This window comes from Hipposideros armiger, unplaced genomic scaffold (genome assembly GCF_001890085.2).
Source record: "Hipposideros armiger isolate ML-2016 unplaced genomic scaffold, ASM189008v1 scaffold_434, whole genome shotgun sequence".
NCBI lineage: Eukaryota > Metazoa > Chordata > Mammalia > Chiroptera > Hipposideridae > Hipposideros > Hipposideros armiger.
This window is the reverse complement of record NW_017731784.1, coordinates 1,065,471-1,093,408: the sequence shown is the minus strand read 5'-3', so window position 1 is coordinate 1,093,408 and position 27,938 is coordinate 1,065,471. Positions and strand designations below refer to the sequence as shown.

Below are 27,938 nucleotides of genomic sequence, written 5' to 3'. Positions count from 1 at the left end.
ATCATTGTGCTCTTCCCGGGTGAGGCTGATCGGTCACCGGCCACTGGACGGCCACTCACAGCGGCTCACGGCAGCTCATGCCAGCTGCTAGCCACTCACGCTGGCTGCCGGCCACTCACAGCAGCCCATTGCAGCAGGGGCTGCAGCCTACGCTGTCGCTGGCGACTCACGGCAGTCCACCTCCAGGTCGAGCTGTTGTTCAGCATCTTAGCTGTAAAAGGCGCAGCATCACTGGCCCTAATGTGGGATCCGAACCAGGGTCCTGCTGATCAGAGCTGGCATCCCAAGCCAACTCCTAACCAACGCGCCGCTTGGCTGGCTCTATTTTAGCTGTTCTGATAAGTAAGGGTGTAGCGATATTTCATCATGGTGTTAATTTGCATTTCCCTAATGTTTAGTGATGTTGAAACATCTTTTCATGTGCCTATTAGCCATCTGTATATCCTCTTCAGTAAAATCTTCATGCCTTCGGCCTATATTCTAATTGGATTTTTTTTTTTACTATTGAGTTTTAAGAATTATTTATATGTGTTCTAGATTTTATTCCTTTTTCAGATACATGGTTTACAAATATTTTCTCCCAGTCTGTAGCTTGTCTTTTCATCCTCTTAATAGTCTTTCCCAGAGCAAAAGTTTTAAATTCTGATAAAGTCCAATTTATTGTTGTTTTTTATGGATTGTGCTTTTGATGTTATATCATAGAATTCTTTACCAGGCCCTGAGTTCTAAAGATTTTCTCCTATGGTTTCTTCTAAAAAGTTTTATAATTTTACATTTAAATCTATGGTCCACTTTGAGTTAATTTTTCTATAAGGTATGAGGTTTATCTTTTTGCTTATGGATAGCCAATTTTTCCAGCACTATTTTTTAAAAAGACTTTTCTTCCTCCATTGAATTGCTTTTGCACTTTTGTCAGAAATCAGTTGGGACTTGTGTAGAGGCTATTTCTAAGTTCTCTATTCTGTCCCATTGGTCTGCATTTCTATCTCTTGCAAATATGACAGTCTTGATTATTGTCGCCATAGAATAAGTCTTAAAATCAGGTAGAGTGATTCTTCCCACTTTCTTCTTCAGAATGTTTTAGCTATTCTAGTTCCTTTGCCTTTCCACATACATTTTAGAATAATCTTTATATCTACAAATAAAAAATCTTGCCGGAATTTCGATAGAAATTGTGTAACTTGTATAGCAGTTTGGGAGAATTGACATATTTACAATGTTGAGTATCTCTTCATTTATTTATATCTTCATTGGTTTTTCTTTCTTCAGTGTTTTGTTGTTTTAACATACCAATTATGTATATGTCTTATTAGATTTGCATCTGCTTCCTTTTTTTATGAGTGATTGTAAATGATACTGGGTTTTTTATTTCAGTTTCCAAATGTTCAAGGAAGTCCAGTTGAATTTTGTATGTAGATCTTGTGTCCTGCAACCTAATTGGGTTTACTTATTAGTTCCAAGAGTTTTTACATGGATTCCTTGGATTTTCTATGTAGACAATCATGTCATATGACAATAGGGATAGTTTTATTTTTTCTTTGTATATATTTTATTTCCTTTTTGTGCCTTATGTTGCTAGCCAGAACTTTCAGAACTATGTTGAACAAGAGTGGGAAGAGAGGTCATCCTTCCTTTGTTCGAAATCTTGAGAAAGCATTTAGTGTCTTACCATTAAATGTGATGTCAGCTGTTGGTTTTTTGTAGATGCTCTGTATAAAGCTGAGGAAGTTTCCCTCTATTCTTAAGTTTTCAGAATTTTTTTTTATCGTGACTGGATGTTGAATTTTGTTAAATTGTTTTGCATCAATTAATATAATCATGTGATATTTCTTCTTTGTCCTGTTAATGTGGTGGATTACACTGATTGAACTTTGAATATTGAACCGGGCTTGCATACCTGCCATAATACCACGTGGTCATGGTGTACAATTCTTTTCATATATTGCTGAATTCTATTTGTTAATATTTTAAGGATTTTTGCCTCTATATTAATAAGAGATATTGGTCTATAGTTTTCTCTTTTGTACTGTCTTTGTATGATTTCAGTATCAGGGTAATCCTAGCATCATAATGAATGAGGAAGTGTTCTATTTTCTGAAAGAAATTGTAGAATTGGTGTTAATTCTCTAAACATTTGGTATAATTTGCTAGTGTAACCATCTAAACCTAGATCTTTTAGGAGTTTTTAAATTATAAATTAAATTTTATTTATAGTTAAAAGGCTTTTCAAATATCTACTTCATATATCTATTTCATGAATGAAGTGGGGTAGTTTGTATATTTTGAGCAATTAGGCACTTCAGCTAAATTATCAAATTTATGTGCATAGAGTTGTTCCTAATGTTCAGTCATTATCCTTTTGATGTCTGCATGTCCTTTAGTAATTTCTCCTGTTTCAATACTAATATTGATAACTTTTGTTTTCTCTTTGTTTTTTCTTTGTCACATTTGTCTGTTTTATTGATCTTCTCAAAGAACCAGTTTCTTGTTTCACTGATTTTCTTTCTCTATTGCCTTTGTTTTCAATTTCATTCATTTCTGTTCTTTTTTTTTTTAAGCTGAGCCATCCTGCTACCTGTTGGCAGCTCAGCTCGGGCCGGGAATCGAACTGCTGTTGCTCAGAACTCAAACTCTTGAGTGAGCTCTTAACCAATGTTCTTGTTTTTATTATTTTCTTCCTTTTCTTCCTTCTGCTTCTTTTGGGCTTCTTCTAATCCTTTTTGTTTATTGTTTGTTTCTTGCTGTGGAAGCTTAGATTACTGACTTGAGGCTTTTCATCTTTGCTGATAAAGCTTTTAGTGCTATAAATCTCACTTTTAGCACTGTTTTGTTGTGTCCCACGTGATTTGACATGTATTTTCATTTATTTTCCCTTGAAACTTCCTCTTTGATACATAGATTATTTAGAAGTATGTTGTTTAGTGTTCAGGGATTTTTCTGTTATTATTCTGTTACTGATTTATAGTTTGATTCAATTTTTATTGGAAAGCCCATGATTTCAGTTTGTTTACATTTTTGAGTTGTGCTTTATGATCCAAGATATGGTCTATCTTAGCATATGTTTCATGAGCATTTGAAAAAAATGTGTATTCTGCTGTTGTTTAATGGCATATTCTATCAATATAAATTGGATCTAGTTAGTTGATAGTATAGTTGAGTTATTCTGTATCCTTTTTGATTTTCTGTTTAGCTATCCCATCAATTGTTGAGAGAGGGATGTTGAACTAATTACGAATTTGCCTATTTCTCTTTTTAGTTCCATCATTTTTTGCATCATGTGTATTGCAGCTCTGTTGTTTGGTGCATACATTCACATTTAGGATTGCTATGTTTTTTTGGTGGATTGACCTTTTTCATCATTATGTAATGTTCCTAGGATACATGAGGCCCAAAGAAAACCCAGGGAAGTCACCACCTTGGTGTTCATTGGGTCCTGCCATGCCTCGCTGGTCTGTCTTCTTCTCTCCAACATTCAGATTCTTCTTGTGTTTGTTTCATATATAACTTTTAGGATTATTGGTTTTTCTTAGTGGGGGGACTATGTAAAAGTCCTTCTCCTCCTTTTATCCAAAAATAGAAGTTTCTTATTACTTTTTTAAAGTGATTTTACATGCTAATTTAAAAAGACATCAAACAATTGTAATTGTGATGAAACACCCCCAGAAATAAATACAAGCAACCAGATTTATTTGCTACTTTTTTTTATAACTGATTCTCTGTAAACAGCCAAAATTAGTACTGATGAGATGTTTTCTAGATTATGTGTGTTGATCCTTAGCAGTACTTTGTTGTGCAAACTAAATTGAGCAAAGCCAAGTAATGTAACAATTCATAAGAAATCAATTATATAGCTTCTTCCTCTTTTCTGAAAAATAGTTTTTAAAAACAAAGAAAAATCTGGCCTCCCATTTGGGCTCTTATGGTACTCTGGTGACACTATGTTAGATTTTTGATACCTTTATATTAGATTCCCATGTCATTTAACTTGCTAATTTCCTATTATGGTGTCAGAGTTTTTTTCTCAATGTCCCCACCTACAAATATCACATTAAGGAATAGGATTAAGTCATCAACTCAAACGCCTGGAAGTATTAAGGTATTGAAGCAATATAAAATAAAATGTAGTAGTAGATCCCACAATATTTCCAGTTAAGGTAATGTTCTGTCTAACTAAAGCTGTATTCTTTTTTTTATATTAGTTTAAGGTGTACAAAAAACATAATGATTAGACATTTACACTCCTGACAAAGTGGTAACTCCAACAAGTCTACTTCCCATCTGACACAGTACATAGCTATTATAATACCATTGACTATATTCCCCATACTGTGTTTCACATCCCTGTGACTATTTTGTGACTACCAATTTGTACTTCCTAATTCCTTCACCTTTCTCACCCACCCCGCCAACCCCCTTCCATCTAGCAACCATCAGTTTGTTCTCTGTATTTATGAGTCTGTTTCTCTTTTGTTTGTTCATTTATCCTGTTCTTTAGATTCCAGTGTAAGATCATATGGTATTTGTCTTTCTCAGTCTGACTTATTTCACTTAGCATAATATCTTCTAGGTCCATTCATGTTGTTGCAAATGGTAAGATTTCATACTTTTTTATGGTAGAGTAAGACTCCATTGTATAAATGTACCACAATTTCTTTATCCAATCATCTGTTGATGGGCATTTTGGTTGTTTCCCTATCTTGGCTATTGTGAATAGCGCTGCAGTAAACATAGGGGTGTATATATTTTTTTCTAATTAGTATTTTGGATTTCTTCAGATAAATACCCAGGAGTGGAATTGCTGAGTCATAAGTTAGTTTTATTTTTAAGTTTTTGAGGAGCCTCCATACTGATTTCTATAATGACTGCACCACTTTGCAGTCCCACCAGCAGTGCACAAGGGTTCCATTTTCTCCACAGCCTCACTAACACTTACTTGTTTTATGTATTTTTAATGTACATTATTTTTGCCATTTTTTCTATTGGGTTGCTTATTCCCTTGTCAGTTTATAAGATCTCTATATATATTGTATATATTAATCTTCTGTTTGTACCCTGAATTATAGATATTCTTTCCAAATCTATTATGTATTTCTCTCTTTTGTTCTATCATGTATCTTTTTGATAGCATCTGGGTTTTCAGTCTTAGTTAAGATTTCCTTTCTTTATATAAATAGTACAGGTAGTTTTTTAGATTTCTTTTTGCAAGTTTTTATTGTTTTGTTTTAGTCAAATCTCTTATCCAACTGGGATTTATTTTTGTAAATGGTGTAAGATTGTGTCCACTTTTCTTTCAAATGGATAGTCAGTCGTGCTGGCATCATTTATTAAATTCTTTCCCACTGCATTGAAATTATATTATAGATTTTCTGTTCTCTTCTAGGACTTGTCTATTCATTTGGAAATATATTACTTTTGTTATATTGGTATTATATTACATGCAGACACACACACACACACACGCGCGCGATGGTAAAAATAAGGTTATAAGGCTAGGTGAGTTTGACAATAGTAATTAAGAATGGAGTTGCTTCTCAGTGTTAATTCTCTAATCAAAAAGGGATTTAATGGGGCCGGCCGAGTGGCGCGATGGTTAAGAGCTGGCTTGGGACGCCAGAGGGCCCCGGTTCGGATCCCACATATGAGGGCCAGTGACACTGCCCCAGCACTGTTCCCATCCCCCCAATTACCTAATAAAAATCTTAAAAAAAAAAAAAAAAAAAAAAAAAGGGATTTAATGAAGAGGCCAGTTGATAACTATCTATTGATAACTACCCCTGATGCTTCCAGATTAATTTTGCCTTGGTAAAATATTGAAAAGGTGACTGTATACCATTTATTAAGAGCCAATTTTATGCCAAGTAGCATGTTAGGGGATATATAATTTTTCACACATCAACCTCATGAGGTCAGATTTAGCTCTCTTACAGATGAGAAAATGGACACTTGTTTTAAGGGTTAAATTACTTGCCCAGTATTATGTATGTAACTATTAGGTGGTAAAGGTAGGATTAAAACACTAATGACTAATGGCTCTTCCTATTGTGCCTAAATGAAATGTTTTGTGGAAAGTACTTTTTTATAAGATTTTTTTTTTTAATTGGGGAGTTGGGGGAGGGGACCAGCGTTGTGGAATTGGGGAAGGGGAATAGACAAGTTGTTGTCCTTTTGTTCTTCAGGCTAGTTGTGGAGGACGTTGCTTCACTGGCCCATTTTGGTATTGTGATCATTGCGCTCTTCCCAGATGAGGCCTCTGGGTCTCATCGGTCACCGGCCTCTGGACGGCTGCTCTCGGTGGCTCTTGGCAGCTGCTGGCTGCCGGCCGCTCACAGTAGTTTATGGAAGCCCACTGCAGCAGGGGCTGCAGCCTACGCCATCGCCGGTGCCTCTCAGCAGCCCAGCTCCAGGTTGAGCTGTTGTTCAGCATCTTAGCTGTAGAGGGCAGTGTCACTGGCCCCATGTGGCATCCGAACCAGGGCCCTGCTGCTCAGAGCTGGCGTCCCAAGCCAGCTCTTAACCAACGCACCACTCAGCCGGCCCGAAAGAACTTTGAAAATTAAAACTGTATGCACATTGATATGGTGGTTGTATCATAATCAGCATTCATCATTAACATCTCTGAGTTTTATTTTAAAACAATGCCGTGAATAATGCACATGTTAAAACACCATTAAATATTTTGATGAAAAACAATATGTGTTCTTTCAATATATGGTTTATGAATAAAATGTTAGAAATTCTTTTTATTCTTTTATTAACTGGTTATTTTAAACTTTTTTTTTTTAGAGCAGAAGAAAGTTAAAGTAAAAAAACCAAAACCTGAATTTCCTGTGTATACACCTTTAGAAAGTGCATATATTCAGTCATATGATCATGGAACTTCTATAGAAGAAATTGAGGAACAAATGGATGATTGGCTGGAAAACAGGAATAGATCACAGAAAAAACAGGTAAATAAGCTTTTAAAAATGTGTTTTAATTGTGTAAAATACATGGAGAAACGTACATAAAATGCAGATATCCAGCTATGTATCTCAGTGAGTTCAGTGAACTATCATAAGTAAACCATGTTAACCATTGCCAAGGTCAAGAAATAGAATATTGCCAGCTTCTAGAAGCCTCCCTCATGCTTCCTTTTGGTCACTACTTTCCTTTTCTTCCAGATAATTATTAACCTGACTTCTAACACCATAGATTAGTTTTACCTTCTGTTTGACATTTATAAATGGTATCATCCTGTTTTAGTTCATTCAAGCTGCTGTAACAAAAATATAATGGACTGGGCGGCTGAAACAACAAACACTTATTTCTCACAGTTTGGAGACTGGGAAGTCCAAGTACAAGGCACTGGCAGATTGGTGTCTGGTGAGAGCCCTCTTCCTAATTCATAGATAGCAGTATTCTTGATGTATCCTTACATGGCAGACGAGGTGAGAGTGCTCTCTGGGGTCTCTTTTATAAGGACACTGATCCCATTCATGAGGGCTCCACCATTATGACCTAATCACCTCTCAAAGGCCCCACCTCCTAATATCACATTAGGGGTTATGATTTCAACATATGGATTCGAGGGGGACACAAACCTTCAGTCCAGAGCACATCCCATGTGTACTCTTTTGCATCTGCTTGCCTCTTCAATATTATATTTGTGATACTTATCCACTATTGTGTGTAGCAGTGTTCATGGCTGTATAATAGTCCATTTAGAAATACAGATAGCACAGTTTATTTTTATTGATGATTTGCATTGTTTCCAGTTTGGGACTATAAGGAATAATTTTCCTGTGAACATTATTGTACTTATAGTACACTATTTTTGGAGTTAAGTTGCAGAGTCAACTTCAATAAATATTTCTGAACAGTTTGTGTGGGGGGGGTTGTTTGTATCAATTTATACTTCAGTAGCAAGATATGAAAATTCCAGTTACTTTACATCCTTGCCAACACTTGGTTGTCTTTTATATTTTAGTCATTCTGGTAGGTATGTGATATCTAATTATGTTTTAATTTATATATCCTTTGATGAATAAGGTTGAATACCTTTTATGTTTATTGAACATTGATCTTTTCCAAAGTGAAGTGCCTTTTCAAGCCTTTTCTTATTGGGTTGCCTGTGTTTTCTCAAACTGATTTGTAAAGAGTTCTTTATATATTTTAGAAGTGAGTCTTGCACATATTTCCTCCCATGCTGGCTTGCCTTTTCACTCTCTTACTGGTGTTTTTCGATGACCAGAGTTACTAATTTTAATCATCAGTCTTTTCCTTTCCTTTATTTGGTGTTTTTTTGTGTTGTGTTTAAGAAATATTTTCTTAAATGAAAGTCATAAAGATATTTCCAAATCCTTCTAGAACCTTAATATTCTACTTTTTATATTTCAGATTAGTAACCCCTCAGAGTTGATTTTTGTGTTTGGTGAGAAGTAATGATCAAGTTTAATTTTTTTTCATAAGTTTTCCAAACCAATTGACCAAATTCCAATTAATGAAAAAAACTGCTTACTACAGCTCTACAAATGGCACCATTATTATAAAACAAGTGTTTAGAACTGTGTGGGTGTGTTTCCAGACTTTCTGCTTTGTTCCGCTAATCTACTTGTCCATCCTTGTGCTGACACCACAGTATTAATTACCGTAGCTTCATAATAGGTATCTGGTACAGTAATTTTCCAGCTTTTTTCTCTTTCTAAAAGACTGCTACTTTACAGTTATACATAAATTTTAAAAGCCATTTGTCATTTTCCACAAATTATTCAGCTGAGATGTTCAACTGGGATTACATTGGATATGTAGATCAATTTTGGAAGAACTGGCATCCATACAGCATTGACTGTACAAACCAGGAATAAATCCATTTAGATCTTCAGAAGTATTTTTAATAATGTGTTGCAGCTTTTTGTGTGTACATACTGCACATTTTTTTCTTGGATTTATAACTGGGTATTTAGTGTTTTTAATGACGTATATGATATTGTTTCTTAAATTTCAACTTTCTAACTATTTGACATATAAAAATGCATTTGATTTTTGTATAATAACCTGTATCCAGCAATCTTGCTAGTTTTTAAAAATTCTAATAGTTTCTCTAAATGTTATGTCTTTTTTCTTTTTTGTGCTGAGGATTTCCAATACATTTAAACCAGGAGTGATGATGATAAGTATCCTTGTTTCATTTCCAATCTCAAAGAAAACCTTCATCATTAAATTTTTTTTTTATTTTATCATTAAAATTACTTCTTAAATTTTTATCATTTCACTATTAGGTATGATGATGTATGCAATAGGCTTTTTATAGCACTTTTAATTGAGATACACTTCATATAACATAAAATTCACCACTTAAAAGTGCACATTTCATTGGTTTTAGTCTATTCACTATGTTGTATAATCATTACCACTGTCTAATTTGAGAACATTTTCATCACACCAAAAAATTTTATTTATTTTTTTTGTTAAATAACTCTACTTGTTAGCATTTAGATCCAATTCTTTGCCCTCTTCTTTCCTGGCAACCACTAATCTACTTCCTGTCTGTGTGGATTTGCCTATTCTAGACATTTCATGTAATTGGAATTGTACAATATGTGGCCTTTTGTGTTTGGCTTGGCATAATGTTTTCCAGGTTCATCTCTGTTGTAGTATTTAACAGTACTTCATTTCTTCTTATGGCTGAATAATATTCCATTGTATGGATGTATTGCATAATGTTTATCCATTCATCAGCTAGTGGACATTAAGTTTGATTCCACTTTGGGGCTGGGATAAATAAGGATGCTAACTATGAACATTCACACACAAGTCACACAAGTCCTTGTGCAGACATCCCTTTATCTAGGGATTATAGTGAACATCTTAATTTAGAACAATCTAGTTAGGATTAATGCCAGTTTCATTTGAACAGTGTACAAAAACTTTTTTCCATATAATCTGTTATTGTCATGGGTTTAATCTTTATATATTGTGTACCTGTCAACCTAGATTTATAATTATTGCTTTATGCAATTTTCTTTTAATGATATAAAAAGGAAAAGGAATTAGAAACAAAAATACCTTATGCTGTCTTTTATATTTATCTATATATAGTTGCCTTTCGTGGTTTTATTTCTTCACATTCCATTGAGTTGCTTTCTATTGTCCCTTCATTTTTTTCTGAAGGACTCCCTTTAGCACTTGTAGGGCTGGTTTGCTAGCGACAGACTCTCTCACTTTTTGTTTATCTGGGAAAGTCTTGATTTCGCCTTCATTTTTGAAGTATAGTTTTGCCTGATAATTTTTGGTTGACAGTTTGTTTCCCCCCCCCCCACCAATTTGAATATGTCATCCACTATCTACTGGCATCCATTGCTTCTGATTAGAAATCAGATGTTAATATTACTGAGGATTTTTTTGTAAATGATGAATTGCTTCTCCTTTCCTGTCATCAAGATTCTCTCTTCATCTTTAGCTTTTGATAGTTTGATTATGATGTATGTAGGTGTGGATCTCTTTAGTTTATCCTTTTGGAGTTCATTATTCTTCAAATTTGAGAAGTTTTTGACAATTGTTCTTCAAATATTCTCTCTCCTCCCCCTGTCTCCCACCATCATTCCACGTCCTCCTCTTCCTTTTCCTCTTTCTGTCACTTCCGTTATGCATGTATTGATAAACTTGATGGCATCCCACAGACTAAAAGGCTTTTATTTATCTCTCTATTCTTACTTCTTTTTGCCCTCAAACCAGATAATCTCAATGAATCTATCTTTATGTTTAACAATTCTTTCTTTTGCCTGTTCAAGTCTGTTGTTATTGTACTTTTCAACCTCAGAATTTCTGTTTTCTTTGTTTAATAATTTCTATCAATTTATTGATATCAATTAGGTGACACATTGTTCTCATACCTTCCTATAATTTTTTAGACATGGTTTTCTTTAGCTTGTTGAACATATTTTAAATAGGTGATTTAAAGCTTTTGTCTAGAAAGTCTGTTGTCTGGTTTTCCTCAGGCACAGTTTCTGTTTATTTCTTTTTTTCCTTTATATGGGCCATACTATATTGTTTTATTGCAGGCCTTGTAATTATTGTTGAAGAATGGATATTGTGAATATTATAAATTGGCAACTCTGGATATTAAATTCTCTCCCCTTTCCAAGATTTATTGTTATATTGAGCTTATTGTACTTTTTGTTTAGTTACTTTTCTGAACTAATTCTATAAACTCTATTTTTTTTTTTTTGCCCTGTGTGGCCGTTGAAGTCTTTTCCACTAGCTTAGTGATAAGCTAATAACTGGACAGAGATTTCCTTAAATGCTGGGAGCCAAAAATTCTTCCAGTCTTTGACATGGTCTTGGTGTATGTGTTGGAGCTTACCTTCCACACTCAAGACAGGCAGTTTACAACTCTACCTTAGCCTTTACTTCCTGCTTCCAAAGAGCCTCAAGGTCAGCAGCAGGTGAGAACGTAGATCGTTCTCAGATCTTTCCTGAGCATGCTCACAACCCTAAGCTTGCACATGGCCTAGATTTTCCGGAATGTCAAAGCATCTCATTCCTCAGCCTTTCCCCCAACCTTTTTGGCTAATCTATTGTTTGCCCAACTTTTTTCTGTCAACTCAGGCAGCAGTACCTATGATATTTGCCTGTTACGGTTTTTCAACGAATGCCTCCAGGCAGGTAGATTTTGGGAATAAGCCTGCTTTGAGTTAGGCAAAATAAAGACAAGCCTTTTGAACCATCTTCCAGGAGGAAGCTTATGGACAGGTCAGAACAAATAATTACAATCCTTTGCAAATTAGTTCATTCTGCTTCCTTCATTATCAAGAACATGCCTGTTATTTTACAGGTAGTGTTAAGCTAAGGAACAGGGAATAGGACTGGAGTAAGTTAAAGTACCACAGATGTTGCTGTTCTTATCAAAACTCAGCTATTTTCTCAAATACACGTTACCCGTGGTGCTGCAAACCTTTGTTTACTTTCCGTAGTTCCGAAAAAGTTAATGCCGGTAGATTTTGCCCATTTTCTGTTGCTTTTATGTGGAGGTAGAATTGAATGGCGTTTCTTACTCTGCCATTTTCATTGACATTACTCTAGGTTTTTAAAAAATCAAATCAAGTTCTTTTTCTAGACTTGCTAAGAATTTTTATTTATTAAAGATGAATATTGTCGAGGCCCACACTAAGACACACCATAATAAAATGCCAAAAGTTAAAGACAACCTCAGAAGCTCAGAGAGTCCCAAACAAGATGAACCCAAAGAGACCAACACCAAGACACATCATAATTAAAATGCCAAAAGTTAAAGACAAAGAATCTTAAAAGCAACAAGAGGAAAGCAGGTAGTTACCTACAAGAGAGCTCCCATAAGACTATTAGCTGATTTCTCAACAGACACTTTGCAGACCAGGAGGGATTGGCAGGAAATATTGAAAGTAATGAAAAGCAAGGACCTACAATCAAGTTTACTCTATCTAGCAAAGTTATTTAGAATCAAAGGACAGAGTAAGAGCTTTGCAGATAAGAAAAAGCTAAAGGAGTTCATCACCACCAAACCAGTATTACAAGGAATCTTAGAGGGACTTCTTCATGATGGAAAAAAAAAAAAAAAAAAAAATATATATATATATATATATATATATATATGAATAAAATGTCAGTAAATACATATCTATCAATAATTACTTTAAATGTAAATGAATTAAATGCTCCAATCCAAAACTAGGGGTGCTGAATGGATAAGAAAACAAAACCCTTATATATGCTGCCTACAAGAGACTTGCTTCAGATTGAATGACACAGACTGAAAGTAAAAGGATGGAAAACAATGTTTCATGAAAATGGAAATGGAAAACAATGTTTCATGAAAATGGAAATGGAAAACAATGTTTCATGAAAATGGAAACAAAAAACAAAAAGCTGGGATAGCAATACTTATTATACCAGATAAAAACAGACTTTAAAACAAAGACTATAACAAGAGGCAAAGAAGGACCTACTAGTTCCACTTCTTTTGGGTATTTATCCAAAGGAACCCAAAATGCTACTTTGAGGGGACATGTACATCCATATGTTCATAGCAGCATTATTTACAATGGCCAAGATGTGGGGGTAGAGTGGGTGTCTGTCATGGAAGAATGGATAAAGAGAAGGTGGTACATATATACAATGGAATATTACTCAGCCATAAAAAGGAATGAAATCTTGCCATCTGCAATGTGGATGGACCTAGAGGGCATTTTGTGGAATTGTACTAAGTCAGACAGAGAAAGACAAATGTCATATGATTTCACTAATAAGTGAAATCTAAAGAACAAAATAAACAAACAAACAAAACAGAAACAAACTCGTAGATACAGAGAACATATTTATGGTTGCCAGATGGGAGGGCGGTTGAGGGTGTGAGTGAAAAAGGGAAAGGGATTCAGAAGTACAGATTGGTTGTTACATAGTAGTCATGGGGATGGAGGGTATCAGCATAAGGAATATAGTTGATAATACTGTAATAACTATGTGTGGTGTCAGATGGGTACTAGATTTATTGGCGTAACAGATGCAGAGAGGTTTGGGGCAGGGTGAAAAAGGTGAAGGGATTAAGAAGTACAAATTGGTAGTTACAAAATAGTTTTGGGGATATAAAGTAAAAGGGAGTATAATCAGTAATATGGTAATAACTATGCATGGTGCCAGGTGGGTACTAGGCTTAGTCAGGGGGATCACTTCTTAAATTATATAAACGTCTAACCACTATGCTGTACACCTGAAATTAATATAAAATAATATTGAATGTCAACTGTAATTGAAAATTTTAAAAATGGGGGGAAAGAGGAAGGGGAATAAGAGATCCAAATATTCAGGTATAAAACAAGTCAGTCGTGGCAATGTAATGTCCAGCATGGGGAATATAGTCAATAATATTATGATAGCATAGTACAGTGTCAGATGGTTGCTGAACTCACCATGGTGATTACTTCTTTAGGTATATGAATGTTGAATAACTATGGTGTACACCTGAAACTAATATAATATTGTCTGTTAGCTATATTTTAATTTTAAAAACCTAAAATGTGGAAAGGGAGAAGTTTTATCTCATTATATAATATTTACAGATTAAACAAAAAAGAAATGGAAAAAAAATGAATATTGGCAAATGTTTTCAAATACTTTTTTCTGTTCATTGAATATGATTGTATGCTTTTTAACCTTTATTTTGTTAAGGAGAGGAATTATATTGATTTTAATAGTAAACCACCTCGCTTTCTGGAATAAACCCATTTTATTTGATTTGATTTGCTAGTATTTTGTTTAGGATATTTTGTGTGTGTGTTTAGGAGAGAGATTAGCCTGTGATTTTCTTTTCTTATAATATCTTTGTCAGGTTTTGTGTTAATCATGTACTATACTTATCAAATAGAAATTCTTTTTTTTGAACTTTATTTTGAAATACTTTTAGATTTGTGGGAAGTTGCAAAGAAAATACAGACAGGTCTTATGTACTTTTCACCCAGTTTTTCTAATGATTATATCTTATGTAACTACAATACAATTTCAAAACCAAGAAATTTACATTAGTACAATGGCTGTGTATAGTTGTATGCCATTTTATCACATGTGTAGTCTTATGTCACAACCACTGCAATTAAGATATAGAACTATTCGAAGAAGAACACAAATATATTATTCATGCTTCTTTATATTCACACCCATCGTCATCCCAGCATCCTTAACTTCTGACAACCACTAATTCTATCTATACAGTTTTGTCATTTTGAAAATGTTATGTAAGTGAAATCATTTACTATGTGACCTCTTGAGATTGACTTATGCCATTTTTTCCTTTTATTGAGGTATAATTGAGATACGACATTATATTAGTCTTAGATGTACAACATAATGATTCAATATGTGTACCGTATTTGCCGGCGTATAAGACGACTGGGCGTATAAGACGACCCCCTAACATTTCCACTCAAAATACAGAGTTTGTTATATACTCGCCGTATAAGACTACCCCCTCTTCCGCACACCTTCCACACACCAAATAAAAGGTAAAACAATATCAGATTTGATTTCAACATTTTAATTTATATTCAAATGCTTATGACATGCAGGAAAACTGTCACAAGGCTGTATGTAATCAAACATATACATAAAACAGTGCAAGTTTATTACCGGTAAACATACCGGTAATTCACTAAAGAAAACACACTCTATAGACTGGTACCGTAGATTTTGCGAGTGTGGTAAAATCGCATAACAGCAAAATCGCATAACAGCAAAATCGCATAACAGCCGAGCATACACCCAGCAGCGCTGCTGATGCCTGAACGGTATGTGGAATGAAGTGGGCGGGCATCGGGAGGCCACTATGGCACGGGGCAAGCACTATGGGCAGTCTATCTGAAGTGTACCTGGCGTATAAGACGACCCCCCACTTGGAGGCATATTTTTCAGGGCCAAAAAATCGTCTTATACGCCGGCAAATACGGTATATATTGCCAAATGATTATCACAATAAGCCTAGTTGACATCTGTCATCATATAGAGATACAAAAATTTTTGCATGTGATGAGAACTTTTAAGATTTACTCTGCTAGCAACTTGTAACTATGCAATACAGTATTATTAACTATAGTCACCAAGCTATTTATTACATCCCCATGACATTTATTTTATAACTGGAAGTTTGTACCTTTGACCCCATTCAGTGATTTCACCCCACCCCCACCATACCTCTGATAGGCGCCAGTATGTTCTCATTATCTATGAGCTTGGGTTTTTTTGTTTTTGTTTCTGATTTTGTGGGGGTTTTTAGATTCTACTAAAAATGCGAAATTGTATGTAATATCACATAGTACTTGTCTGTCTCTGTCTGACTTATTTCACTTAGCATTACGCCCTCAAGTTGCATCCATATTCTCACAATGGTAAAATGTCTTTCTTCTTATGGCTGAAAAATATTCCACTGTGTGTATACATGTGTATGTGTGTATCACATTTTCTTTACCCCAATGTATGGATACTTAGGTTATTTACATATTTTGGCTACTATAAATAATGCTGCAGTGAACATGCGGCGTATATATCTTTTCGAATTAGTGTTTTCATTTTCTTCAAATAAATACCCAGAAGTGATATTGCTGGATAACATGGTAGTTCTCTTTTTAATTTTTTGAAGAACCTCCATACTATTTTACATAATAGATGCAGGAATTTACATTTGTACCAACAGTGCACAAGGGTCCCTTTTTCTCCACATTCTTGCCAACACTTGTTATTTCTTGCCTTTTTCATAACAGCCATTCTGACAGATATGAGGTGATATCTAATTGTGGTTATGATTTGCATTTCCCTGATGTTTAGCGATGTTGAGTACCTTTTCACGAACCTGCTGGCCATTTGTATATCTTCTTTGGAAAAATGTCTATTCAGATTCCTTGCCGATATTTTAATTGGATGGTTTGTGTTTTTGCTGTTGAGTTGTATGAGTTCTTTATATATTTTGGATATTAACCTTTTATTAGATATACGGTTTGCAAATGGTTTCTTCCCATTCAGTAGGTTGTCTTTTCATTTTGTTGATGGTTTCCTTTGCTTTGCAGAAGTTTTTTAGTTTGATGTAGTCCCCCTTGTTTGTTTCTGCTTTTGTTGTTTTGCTTTTCATGTCATATCCAAAAAATCATCACCAAGACTGATGTCAAGGAGCTTACAATCTATGTTTTCTTCTAGAAGTCTTATGGTTTCAGGTCTTACATTCAAATCTTTAATACATTGGAGTTCATTTTTGTGTATGATGTAAGATAGTGGTCCCATTTTTCCAACACCGTTTATTGAAGAGACTGCTCTTTACCCATTGTATAGTCTTGGCTCCTTTGTCATGCATAAATTGACCATACAGGTGTCGGTTTATTTCCGGGCTTTCTGTTCTGTTTGACTGATCTATGTGTCTGTTTTTATAGCCAATGCCATACTGTTTTGATGACTAGCTTTGTAATATAGTTGAAATCAGGGAACATGATTTCTCCAGCTTTGTTCTTCTTTTTTTGAGATTGCTTTGGCTATTTGGAGGCTTTCTTGGTTCCATACAAAATTTAGGATTATTTTATTTCTGTGAAAAATGTCATTGGACTTTTGATAGGGATTGCATGGAATCTGTAGATTATTTTGCATAGCTGGGCATTTGTATGATGTTAATTCTTCCTATCCATGGACACAGTATACCCCTCCTTTTATTTGTACCTTCTTCAGTTTCTTTCTTCAATATCTTATAATTTTATGAGTACGGGTCCTTTATCTCCTTGGTTAATTTTAAATTTACCCTAGACATTTTATTCCTTTTCATACAATTGTAAATGGGATTGTTTTCTTAATTTTTCTTTCAATTGTTCATTATTGGTATATAAATATGCAACCAATTTCTGAATTAATTTTGTATCCTGCTACTTTACTGATTTCATTTGTTAGTTCTAATAGTTCTTTGGTGGAATCTTTAGGGTGCTCTATGTACAGAGGGTGCCCAAAAAATTATACATTTTAAGAAAAGAAAACTGTATTAAAATGTAATGCTCAATACATGAGTACACCGCTAACAAAAGATAATTCAAGTCACGTTTGATTTCTGCAATTACAAGAGGTGCTCAAAGTGGTTACCATCAGCGCCCAGACACTTCTGATTATGGCGAACTACTGCTTGAGCAACGTTGACCAAAGTTTCTACTTATATACATTTTTTCGGCACCCCTGGTATAGTATCATGTCTTGTGCAAATAATGACTTCTTCCTTTCCAATTTGGTTGCCTTGTATTTCTTGCCTGATCCCTGTGGCTAGGACTTACAATACTACGTTGAATGAAAGTGGACATCTTTGTCTTCTTTCTGAATTTAAAGAAAAAGGTTTCAGCTTTTCACCATGATTTTAGCCATGGGTTGTCATATATGGCCTTTATTATGTTGAGGTATGCTCATTTTGTTGAGAATTTTTGTCATAAATGGATGCCTTTTCTGCATCTATTAAGGTGATGAGATGATTTTTATCCTTTATGTTGTTTATATGGTGTTATCACATTAATTAATCTGTGTATACTGAACCAGCTTTGCATTTGGGAATAAATCCCACTTTATCATGGTGTATGGTCTTTTTAATGTATTGCTGAATTTGGTTTGCTAATATTTGTTGAGGAGTTTTGCATCTGTGTTCATCAGTGATATTGGCCTATAATTTTCTTTGTTTGTAGTGTGTTTGATTGATTTGGGTATCAGGATAATGCTGGCCATGTAAAATGAGTTTGGGAGCCTTCCCTTCTCTTCAGATTTTTGGAATAGTTTGAGAACGATAGGTATTAATTTTTCTTTGAACGTTTGGTAAAATTCACCTATAAAGCCATCTGGTCCAGGGCTGTTGTTTGTTGGGAGGTTTTTGATTACTGATTTGGCACCTGCCTGACCTACAGATGGGATGGGAGAGTTCAACAACAGAGCCATGGTGCCTGACAGAAAGAGCTGTCCCAACCCCTGCCCCTCCAAAGCCTTGCCCTGAAGTTAGTCACTTTAATTACTTCCCATCTGTCCCTGGCAATTTTCAAGCTAATGCTCCTGCACCGCAGCTTTGAGCAATTGAGTTCATTTAGCAAGTGAGTCTGTGTGTGGCCCCTTTAAGATGTGCAGCACCTTGGTCTCCCGCAGTCCATTGTCTCTCTAGGACACAATCCCTGCTCATTTTCACAGCAAGATGTTATAGGGAATCCTCTTCCCAGCACTTTTGGCCCTGGTTGGGGGTCCTGGTGTGGGGCTGGGATTCCTCACTTCTCAGCAGGGACCTCACCATGGGTGTGGGACATGCCCATACCTTGTCTCTGCCCCTCCTACTAGCCTCAGCGTGGCTGCTTCTTTATACCTGCAGTTACAGGAATTCTGTTCCACTAGTCTTCAGGTGGATCTCACTGATGGTTGTTCTATAATTTAGATGTGGTCATGGGAGGAGGCGAGCACAGTGTAACTACCCCACCATCTTGAACAGAAGCCATCTATTCCCATGTTTGTCTTATTTTTTAGTTTAAAGTTCTTTATATATTATAGATGCAAGTCCTTTGTCACCTATATGTTTGCAAATATGTCTTCCAAGTTTATGACTTGCTTTTTATTTTAGTGATAGTGTCCTTTGAAGAGCATAAGTTTAAAATTTAGATTTTTCACTTTATGAAATGTTTTTCTTCAGGTTTTGGTTTTCTTTTATTTTATGTATTTTTCAGTTTTGTATTTCATTGATTTTTTTTTCCTGTTAATTTTTTCCTGTCTATTTATTTTGGGTTTAATTTGCTCTTTTTCTTCTATTTTCTTAACGGGGAAGCTTAGGTCATTGATTTAAAACTATTAGTGCTGTAAATTTCCTTTGAACACTGGTTTATTTAAATATAGAGTTTTATATTTTATATTTATATATTTATATTATATTATAGCTGTATTGCACAATTTTTTACCCTTTTCATTTTCATTGAGTTCAGAACAGACTAATTTCCCATGTGGTTTCTTTTTTGACTCTTTAGTTTCTTGATAGGTATTTCCCAGATATCTTTCTGTTATTGCCTTCTGTTTGTCTATAGTTCTGTTACTTAAGTTTACAGTTTTTGAAGTTTGGGGTGAGCATTTAAATTTTTTTTATTTAGTATTACTTATATTTTGGGGGTTAAATTTATCAACTTCGTATTTACTTTTTATTTGTCCCTGTTGTTTTATTTTTATTTTTTCTGTTTCCTTTCTTCTTTTTGATTGATTAATTTTTAATTCTATTTCTCCCCCTCTGTGAACTTGGTGAAATTATATACTTTTTAATTCTTCTTTTAGTAGATAATATAGAGTATTCAACATGCACCTTGACTTACTACAGCCTTGTGTGTTTCTGTTGCCTCTTCCCAAACAGTGAAATGATCTTTGACCTTTTTTTTTTTTAAAGATTTTTATTGGGGAATTGGGGGGATGGAAACAGTGCTGGGGAATTGGGGGAAGGGGAACAGACAAGTTGCTGTCCTTTTGTTCTTCAGTCTAGTTGTGGAGGACGTTGCTTCACTGGCCCAAGTTGGCACCATCATTGCGCTCTTCCCGGGCGAGGCAGATCAGTCGCCGGCTTCTGGACGGCCGCTCACGCTGGCTGCTGGCTACACACGGTAGCCCATGGCAACCCACTGCAGTAGGGGCTGCAGCCTACACCATCGCCGGTGACTCACAGCAGCCCAGCTCCAGGTGGAGCTGTTGTTCAGCATCTTAGCTGTGGAGGGCAGTGTCACTGGCCCTCATATGTGGGATATGAACCGGGGCTCTCTGGCGTCCCAAGCCAACTCTTAACCACCGCGCCACTCGGCCGGCCCGATCTTTGACCTTTTACTTCATCTTCCTGTGTTGTGTATTATCAGTTGTTAAGGGTTGAGTTGTGTCCCCCACAAATTCATATGTGGAAGCCCTAACTCCCGGTTCCTCAAAATGTGGTTTGGAAATAGGGTCATTGCATAAATAATTAGTTAAAATGAGGTCATACTGGAGTTTCTGTGTCTAAAACTGTGTGACTATGCAGCATTTCATTTCCTGGACTCCTTTGTTTCAAATTCTGTATTCTTTTCTCATTAGAAGTTTTATCTGTGGTTTCTATTGTTGAACTGACCATAGAATTGCACACATTATGTTTTTAGTAGGTACTTGTTAAATCAAGTGTCCAAAGTAATTTATCATGGTGATAGCTCTGCTGAGAAAGTGTATTAATGGGGGGTGTGGGAAACAAAATACTGGACCTTTAATGTCGGGAGACCTGAGTTCTAGTTTTAGCATCACTGTTTATTACCTATATGACCTAGGTTTGAATTTTCTTATTTAACACTACACAAAAAGTATGAAATTATCTGCTCTTTCTACCTTAGAGATAAGAATATAACTATAAGTTACATCATTTTATAAACTGAAAAACCCTAAAACAAAGTTTTCCTCTTATTCTAGCCTGTTTGGGATCCTCCTGTAATTTTCAAAGTTTTCATCTACATTTAACTTTTCCTTTTGTCATTTATTAAATAGAAACCAAATGAAGATAAATGTATGTCCCAGTTGATGTCACTCACTGTTGTTTGTGTTAAGAAGTTGACTCTCTCTTTAATATCTTCACTAATTATTCTCCCTAACTAGTTTTTATTTTGTCCAGTATATATTTGGAAAGGTTTTAAGTACCATGTCACAAAGTATTGCTATAAAATGATGTAATGAAGAGATGAGCTTTTAGGAAACCTTGCCCTAGGCATATGACATGGTGGTGAGTAATCATAGATAGACGCTAATGTGCCTATGTATATGTAGCTCATAGGGACAAATTGCATAAGGAAAAGACTATAGCTGAAAGCTAGCTGTTGATTTTACTGATGATTCCATGTCAAATAAGGGAAATGTAAAATTTTTATCATCATCATGATTCCTAACATCTTGTGAGTGTCAGTTATTGTCCTTTGTGCTAAATATCAAATAGCTCATTTAACCTCAAAAACCCTTAGTTCGTAACACTTTTTCCATTTTACAAAGGGTGTTGATTATCAGGGCCACTGTGATATATTTAGTTGAATCATATGCAATTGCCATTTTTTAGGGCAAAAACATTAAGTATCAGGAATTTTATAGAACTCAACCAGTATAAGTAAATTAGACATTAATCCATCAGTGAAATTTCTTAACTTTCTCAAACTGTTGGTAACGTCAAACCCAGGTAACTTCTCCCAGAATTTTCCAGGGCTTTCATTAGTGACAGTCCCTACAACGCTTCCTAGCAATAAGTAAAGGATGACAAATATCCAAACAGTAGGAATATTAGATGAAAAGTGAAATTTAATAAGTTATTTCTGGTTATTTTATAATTGGCAGACATAAGTTGGTGATAGTCATTTTTTTCAATTTCTGAAACAATGTAGTTATATATTTGAAATCCAATAAGCAGGACCAAACAGCATTTTTGTAAAAACAGTAATTCAAATATATGATTGATAAAAGTGAGATTTTAATGAGTCATTGGGTAAGTCAAACCAAATAATTCTCCACCATAAATATTATAACAAATAAACTCTTTTAAAACAAACTAGTTCTGTCTTTCCCCCCTGGTGACCCAGTGGTAATGTTCTGCAGTGTTTTATGTAGGAGACCTGGATTTCATTCCTGTTCTCGTTATCTCTCTCCCTGGGGCTGCAATGAATAAAATAAGAAATAAAATCACTATCCTGCATCCTTAGTGCCATGGGCTGTACCCTTGTCAGATTTCATAAGCTCAGCTAGATGGGCCTGGAGACTATTGGGAGGGAAAACCTCAAAGAAAACAAAGTCTGTAGAACACACATTGTCTGTGCAGCCAGTATTTCATCTTCCTTGAACCCCTTGTCTTGCAGTCCTTACTGCACTTTTCTCTTTACTATTTGATTGATTTATTTGCTCTAGGAAAAAAAAAAAAGTCTTTAAAAGTAAATGCATTCCTAGTAATTTAAATCAATGCATTTATTTTTTCTTTTCAACTTTGAAAGACCATTTAGTTTGAAAGGTAGTTGGGCTCTATTTTTAAGAGACAGTATTCCAACTAGCAGTGTTTTTTATTGTCTAAAAATTTACTTTCTCAGGAACGTCTCATTTTATTTATCTCTATAGAGTTCTCTGTAGAGTGTTCTCTGTTTCTATTTGTTCTGATAGTGTTGCCCTTGTTTTGCAAATAATACAACACATGCATTATTTTTAAAGCACATACAATATAATTTGTGTGAAGATTCAAATCTTAGAATTTTTTTTGTTCCCTTTAGTACCTAGATTATCTACATACTCTATAATTTTAAATTTGAATTTAAAAGTCTCAAATACCAATAGTTTTAATTAGGTATATGTATATGTCTATATATAATATACAATGTATATAATTAAGTGAAAAATGCACAATGTGTTAACTATCAATAGATCCAACTTACCTCCAGCTGTTCTTCCCTAAACACACACAAACACACCTTTTATAATACAGATGGTACACATGCACAGGTGCGCGCACACACTTGTGTTCTCTAACAGACTGGTTCTCTTTCTCCCCCTCCTCCCTCTTGCTCTCTCCCTCCCCCCACCCCCACCCCTGTCTAGAAAGGAACTCTTTTTTTTTCTAATGGCATTTTACCTAGAATCTCAATATACAGAGACAGATACAAAAAGCTGAGCTTCTCTGATTAAGGTCAAAATGAGTCTAGAGTCCCATCCCTTCGGCCTCTTCCTCATCCCATGAGGCAAGGCACTTTGGAAAAATACTGAAGTTCCGAGAAACATGTCTGACCTCCTCAGTTTCACATTCATCCACATACACAAAAATTTAGTGTTTTGAAAGAGTTATGGTGAGTAAAGAAATGTGCGTCAACAAAGAACAGTAAAAACAAACAAAATCAGGTTATTGTAAGAAAGTAGGTACTTGACTAGAGATAATAGGTATGTAACTGTAAAAGAGAGAAAATTATTTAAATGAAAAAGAAGGGCATATATCTTCATCAGGAAAGCACCTTCCAGAATGCTGTTCCGGTTTAAACAATGTCAGTGGTAATGCTTAGAACTACGAGCATGGACCTGAGAAGTATTCAGCAATGACTCTTGGTGTTTTCTTATTCTACTCTTACTCTCAATCCTCTACATTTCTGACTAGAATGACCCCAAACCAAAATTGCACCCCCAGAGTCATAATAATCAGTTAAAGATGGATGGCATATCCTTCTTTATGAAATAAAAAGTCATTTATATTATGGAGTATTCCAGAATTGCTCTAATTTATAACTTAGTACCATTTTTTAAGATAATATTCCCTATATGTCATCAATGATTTTTCAAGGAGTAGTGCTTCAAGTATTTTTGTGTTACTCATTTTAAACCAGCCTTCTTTATCAAAATTTTCGAGTACCCCATGAAAGCGGTGAGTTTGATACCTTTTTAATAATTAATTCTTTGGAGAGAAAAGCCTCAATTTGTAGTATTTGCCTATTTCAGTGGTGGTTACTCCCATCATGGCTGATTTGAAATGATCAACATGAAGTCACTGAAAGCTGGGAAAAGATGCACAGTAGTAGCTTAGCATTATATATTTCCACCATGTAGCTATAGTAGGTACGAATATCCTCAAAGGCATACATAATAATAAAATGTAAAATAGAAAGTGATAAGTTTGGAGTATTACCTTTTTTAGCATAGTTATAAATTTATATAACTTAATTTTTAATAATGGATATGTTTAAACAACTGATACTTTAGCTGTTGGCTCCCATGAGCTGGTATGAGTAGACTTCAGCACACCACTGTTTGGGGAAAATTTAGTTTCTTTACCTTTTATTGTAAATCTGATTCAGACATCCTTCATCTGTCTCCAAGATTCACTGTAGTTACTCAGATTATTTTGCTGTTGGTATTTAGGGGATATAAATACCAGTCTGTTGCCTGCTTTTTTTTTTTTTATCAGTTTGAAACCTATCAAAGTGATTATCATTCCCATGTCTTAAAACAACCCAAAAATATTAGCCATGAGTACATTGGAGTATTAGTGAGATATTTTTGTTTCTAGATCTTCAACTACCTAAAACTGCCCAGATTGATCTGTTTTGTTGTTAATAACAGAGTTTGCTTTTTTAAAGCTTTTTAATGTAGTTAGTTGATAACAGCTGAAATCTCTAGTGAGAGGTCTCAATCTGTTACCCAACAATTAACAGTTTGTATTCATCATTGATAATATCAGCTTGTCACTGAATAGTTTCATCATTCATTAGTTTACCCTGTAATAAAATTGGTTTACATACACTTCCTGGAACATTTTTACATTTTCAAAATAATTTGACAATGGCAATATTAGATTTAGAATATCTGCTGTTTCCAAATAGTAAAGTTGAACTTTGCTTATTAGAAAATCATATATTTTGTTGAGTTGGCCTTTTGTATTAAAGATGTTTATCATGTAAGTAAAGCTTCAGGAATAAAAGGAAAACTCTAAACATTGTCTCTGACTGTTGTAGAATAGACAGCAGAGGAGGCACACTAATGAATGAATTATTATATGATGCTATTAAAAGTGCATTTTAGAGGTCTCTTGATCATCATGACAGAAAAAGGGACAGTGATGTGAGAGCTCAAAAAACTGATATTTGTTCACTATGTGTTGGTATTCTTGCTTTATTAAAATCCTATTTTAAGTCTATTAATATCACTTTCTACGAATGTTAAGCTATATTTTGTGAGATTCTTTTAGAGGTATAACTTGTTTGATATTATTAGAGTACAAAAAAAATGTCAAATCTCTCAATTTTTCCAAACAAACTTCTGACTTTAATCCCTTCCCCATCAGAGTCTATGAGAAGTCTATTATTGTTAGTCATTCTTTGGGAGACAGCCCCTTTCCCAATTATCTCTCTCCAAAGACACTCATTCTGGGTTGCTGCTTTGCTGATTATCTGAGAATGCCCTCTAATTCCTTCTGAAGGGAGTCGCACTTGCTTGTCCTTCTGCTCAGGTCAGTGGTGTCTGTAGTTTGTGACATAGCAAGAGACCCTGCCCTTGCTCATGCCACGCTAACTGTGGGACCTTGCCGCCACTATTAAGCTTGCCTCCAAGAACAAATATGCAGTCACTCCTTTCCAAAGCCATTACCTCCAGTGTGCTATGCACAGCCCTGGAGAATCCACAAACCTATCTGCCCTTCCCAATTTTAGGAACTCTTTCACCCCCCACACAATTATTGTGCTTTTTTTTCTTCAACTCTTCCATTTACACTTAGATTCTCTTTTTCCACCCCTTTCTCTTCACACACAAATGGAACCTAATGGCTTCAGTAAGTACTGGATAGTTCTAAACTGGAACACATTTAAGTAGTAAAAAGTAAACAATATACCAGGTTTTCCTATCCTGTTATATTAAAATTTTATTAACTTATCTTGTTACAGAAGTTTTTTCTGAGAGGCAAAAGAAAAAATAATCACAATCTTGACTCAGTTTTACAGACTAAGATAAAGCGGAAGAACAAAATAAGAAACTACCTTTCTGTGGACTAAAATATGTACATGAGATTTATATGTTTGTACACATCACATTCATGCATATATTCAAGAATGTATGTGATGACAAAGAACACTATGAGAATTATATGAAATAAATACGTAAAAGTGGCAGATACATTATAGTCCTCCAGTGAATAGTTTAATCTTAATTAATTTTCTAAAAGAACTTTTCTTAATGGATTTATGGTTAAGGTGGGTGTTGACTAATATATTAGTCAATAACAGTATTGACTAATACTCTCTAGTGCTATCTGTAGTTTCATAATGTCCTTCAAAGGCTATTTCATAGATAGCTTGAGAAACTTTTCTTTTTACAATCTTTTCTCTTGTAATAGCTATTTAACATTTTAGTTACTAAGTTATTTTCTTAGAAACTTTTTATAATGGAACCAATTTGCAATAAATTTAAAGAATGCCAAGATGATATTAATAATTAAGCCTTTAAAGTGGGTCTTTTGTTAAGCCTGATGACTACCACACCACCTGCTCTCTTTGGCCTCAAATCTTATTGCATCAATGTTGCTTTGAAATCTGAGAATGCTTCCCACTTCCTGACAACTAATATGCTACTTGCTTTAGTCAGACATCATATTACTGATTATCTAAATACTATTTCCTGTTTCTTTTCCCTGGATCTCTAAATGAGCCACTAATGTCTTAGTAGGATTATGATGTTATATAAAACAGATACTTAACTAAATTAGATTTTTTTTTGTAAGAGGAAGGAGAGCATAGAAAAAATGAATCATAGTATATATTAAATGCTTTCCAAAAGTAAAATTTTGATAATATTTAAAATATAATTAGGTATAGCTATACACGAAGAGAATGTTTCAAAACCTACATTTGTTTCTGATCTTCCTTTTATAATGCAAAGGTTTTTTTCTTTATTCTGCAGCATAGGATTTAGTTTTTGTGTTTTGTATTATTTCCCTTGCATCCAGTCTTATTAATAATATAGCTATTTTTAGGAAAAACTGAGATATAATTCTTGTATTATAATTACCTAGTCACTTATACATATTGCTCCTCTGCTCCACTCACTATTAACTGCCTGGTGGTTGAGTTCATGCTCTTTTTATCTTTATATCCACCATAGTGTCTGTGTATAGGGGAAATGTTAATTGAATTGGACTCAGTTGTTGAATTAAACTGATCCCACTAATTTACTTCACTCCATCACTCAATACCCATTACATGTTCTTACCCTTTATGTGCCTATCTTCCAAAAGACAATCTTCCATCATTTTAAAGTTTCTTGGAGTATCTTACCATATTCTTAACTAGGAATCACAGGGGCAGAGCCAACTTATTTTGACACTGGACTAGATTCAAGCTACTGGACCAGAAAGGCAGTTTTCCAGTGTCTGTCTTTTAAGAAGAGACATTCTGATACAACAACATGGTCAGTACTGGGAAAATAATAATTTCCTCTGCCTAATAAAATGCCCACGAAGCCTAACTATGTTTCTGATTGCTAATTTATTCCTTTGTTATGTGGATCAGACTACTCTCATAAGTGTGATCAGTTTATTCTCTCCTGTGCTTAAGCTGTATGTTCAGTTAAATTACATGTAGAAGACCCTTTGTCAATCAATATACAATGAATAATGATTTTCTTATAACCCAAAGATACTCACAGTAGAGAGTGAGTTCTTGGAGGAAAGACATGTTGAGCAAAGACACACAGGTAAGACATTTCAAAAGCCTGTTCAGATAAGATTGTAGGCCATTGTGTCTAGCTTCGAGAACATGGTGGGAATATACTGTGAGATAAGTCTGGAAAGACAGATAGGTAACAAAATGTATAAGTGGGGGCCGGCCAAGTGGCGCGATGGTTAAGAACTCGCTTGGGATGCCAGAGGGCCCCGGTTCGGATCCCACATATGAGGGCCAGTGAACACTGCCCTC

At 34.9% G+C, this 27,938-nt stretch overlaps 1 protein-coding gene across 1 annotated transcript in view; it reads left to right on the top strand.

The window, feature by feature from the left end:
- DNAJC1 (DnaJ heat shock protein family (Hsp40) member C1) overlaps positions 1–27,938 on the top strand; it is a 195,943-nt gene that overhangs the window by 95,015 nt on the left and 72,990 nt on the right. The window contains exon 8 of the mRNA XM_019665145.1: positions 6,784–6,947. Within this exon, the coding sequence (XP_019520690.1) occupies positions 6,784–6,947 (164 nt within the window). The remainder of the gene's footprint in view (positions 1–6,783; positions 6,948–27,938) is intronic.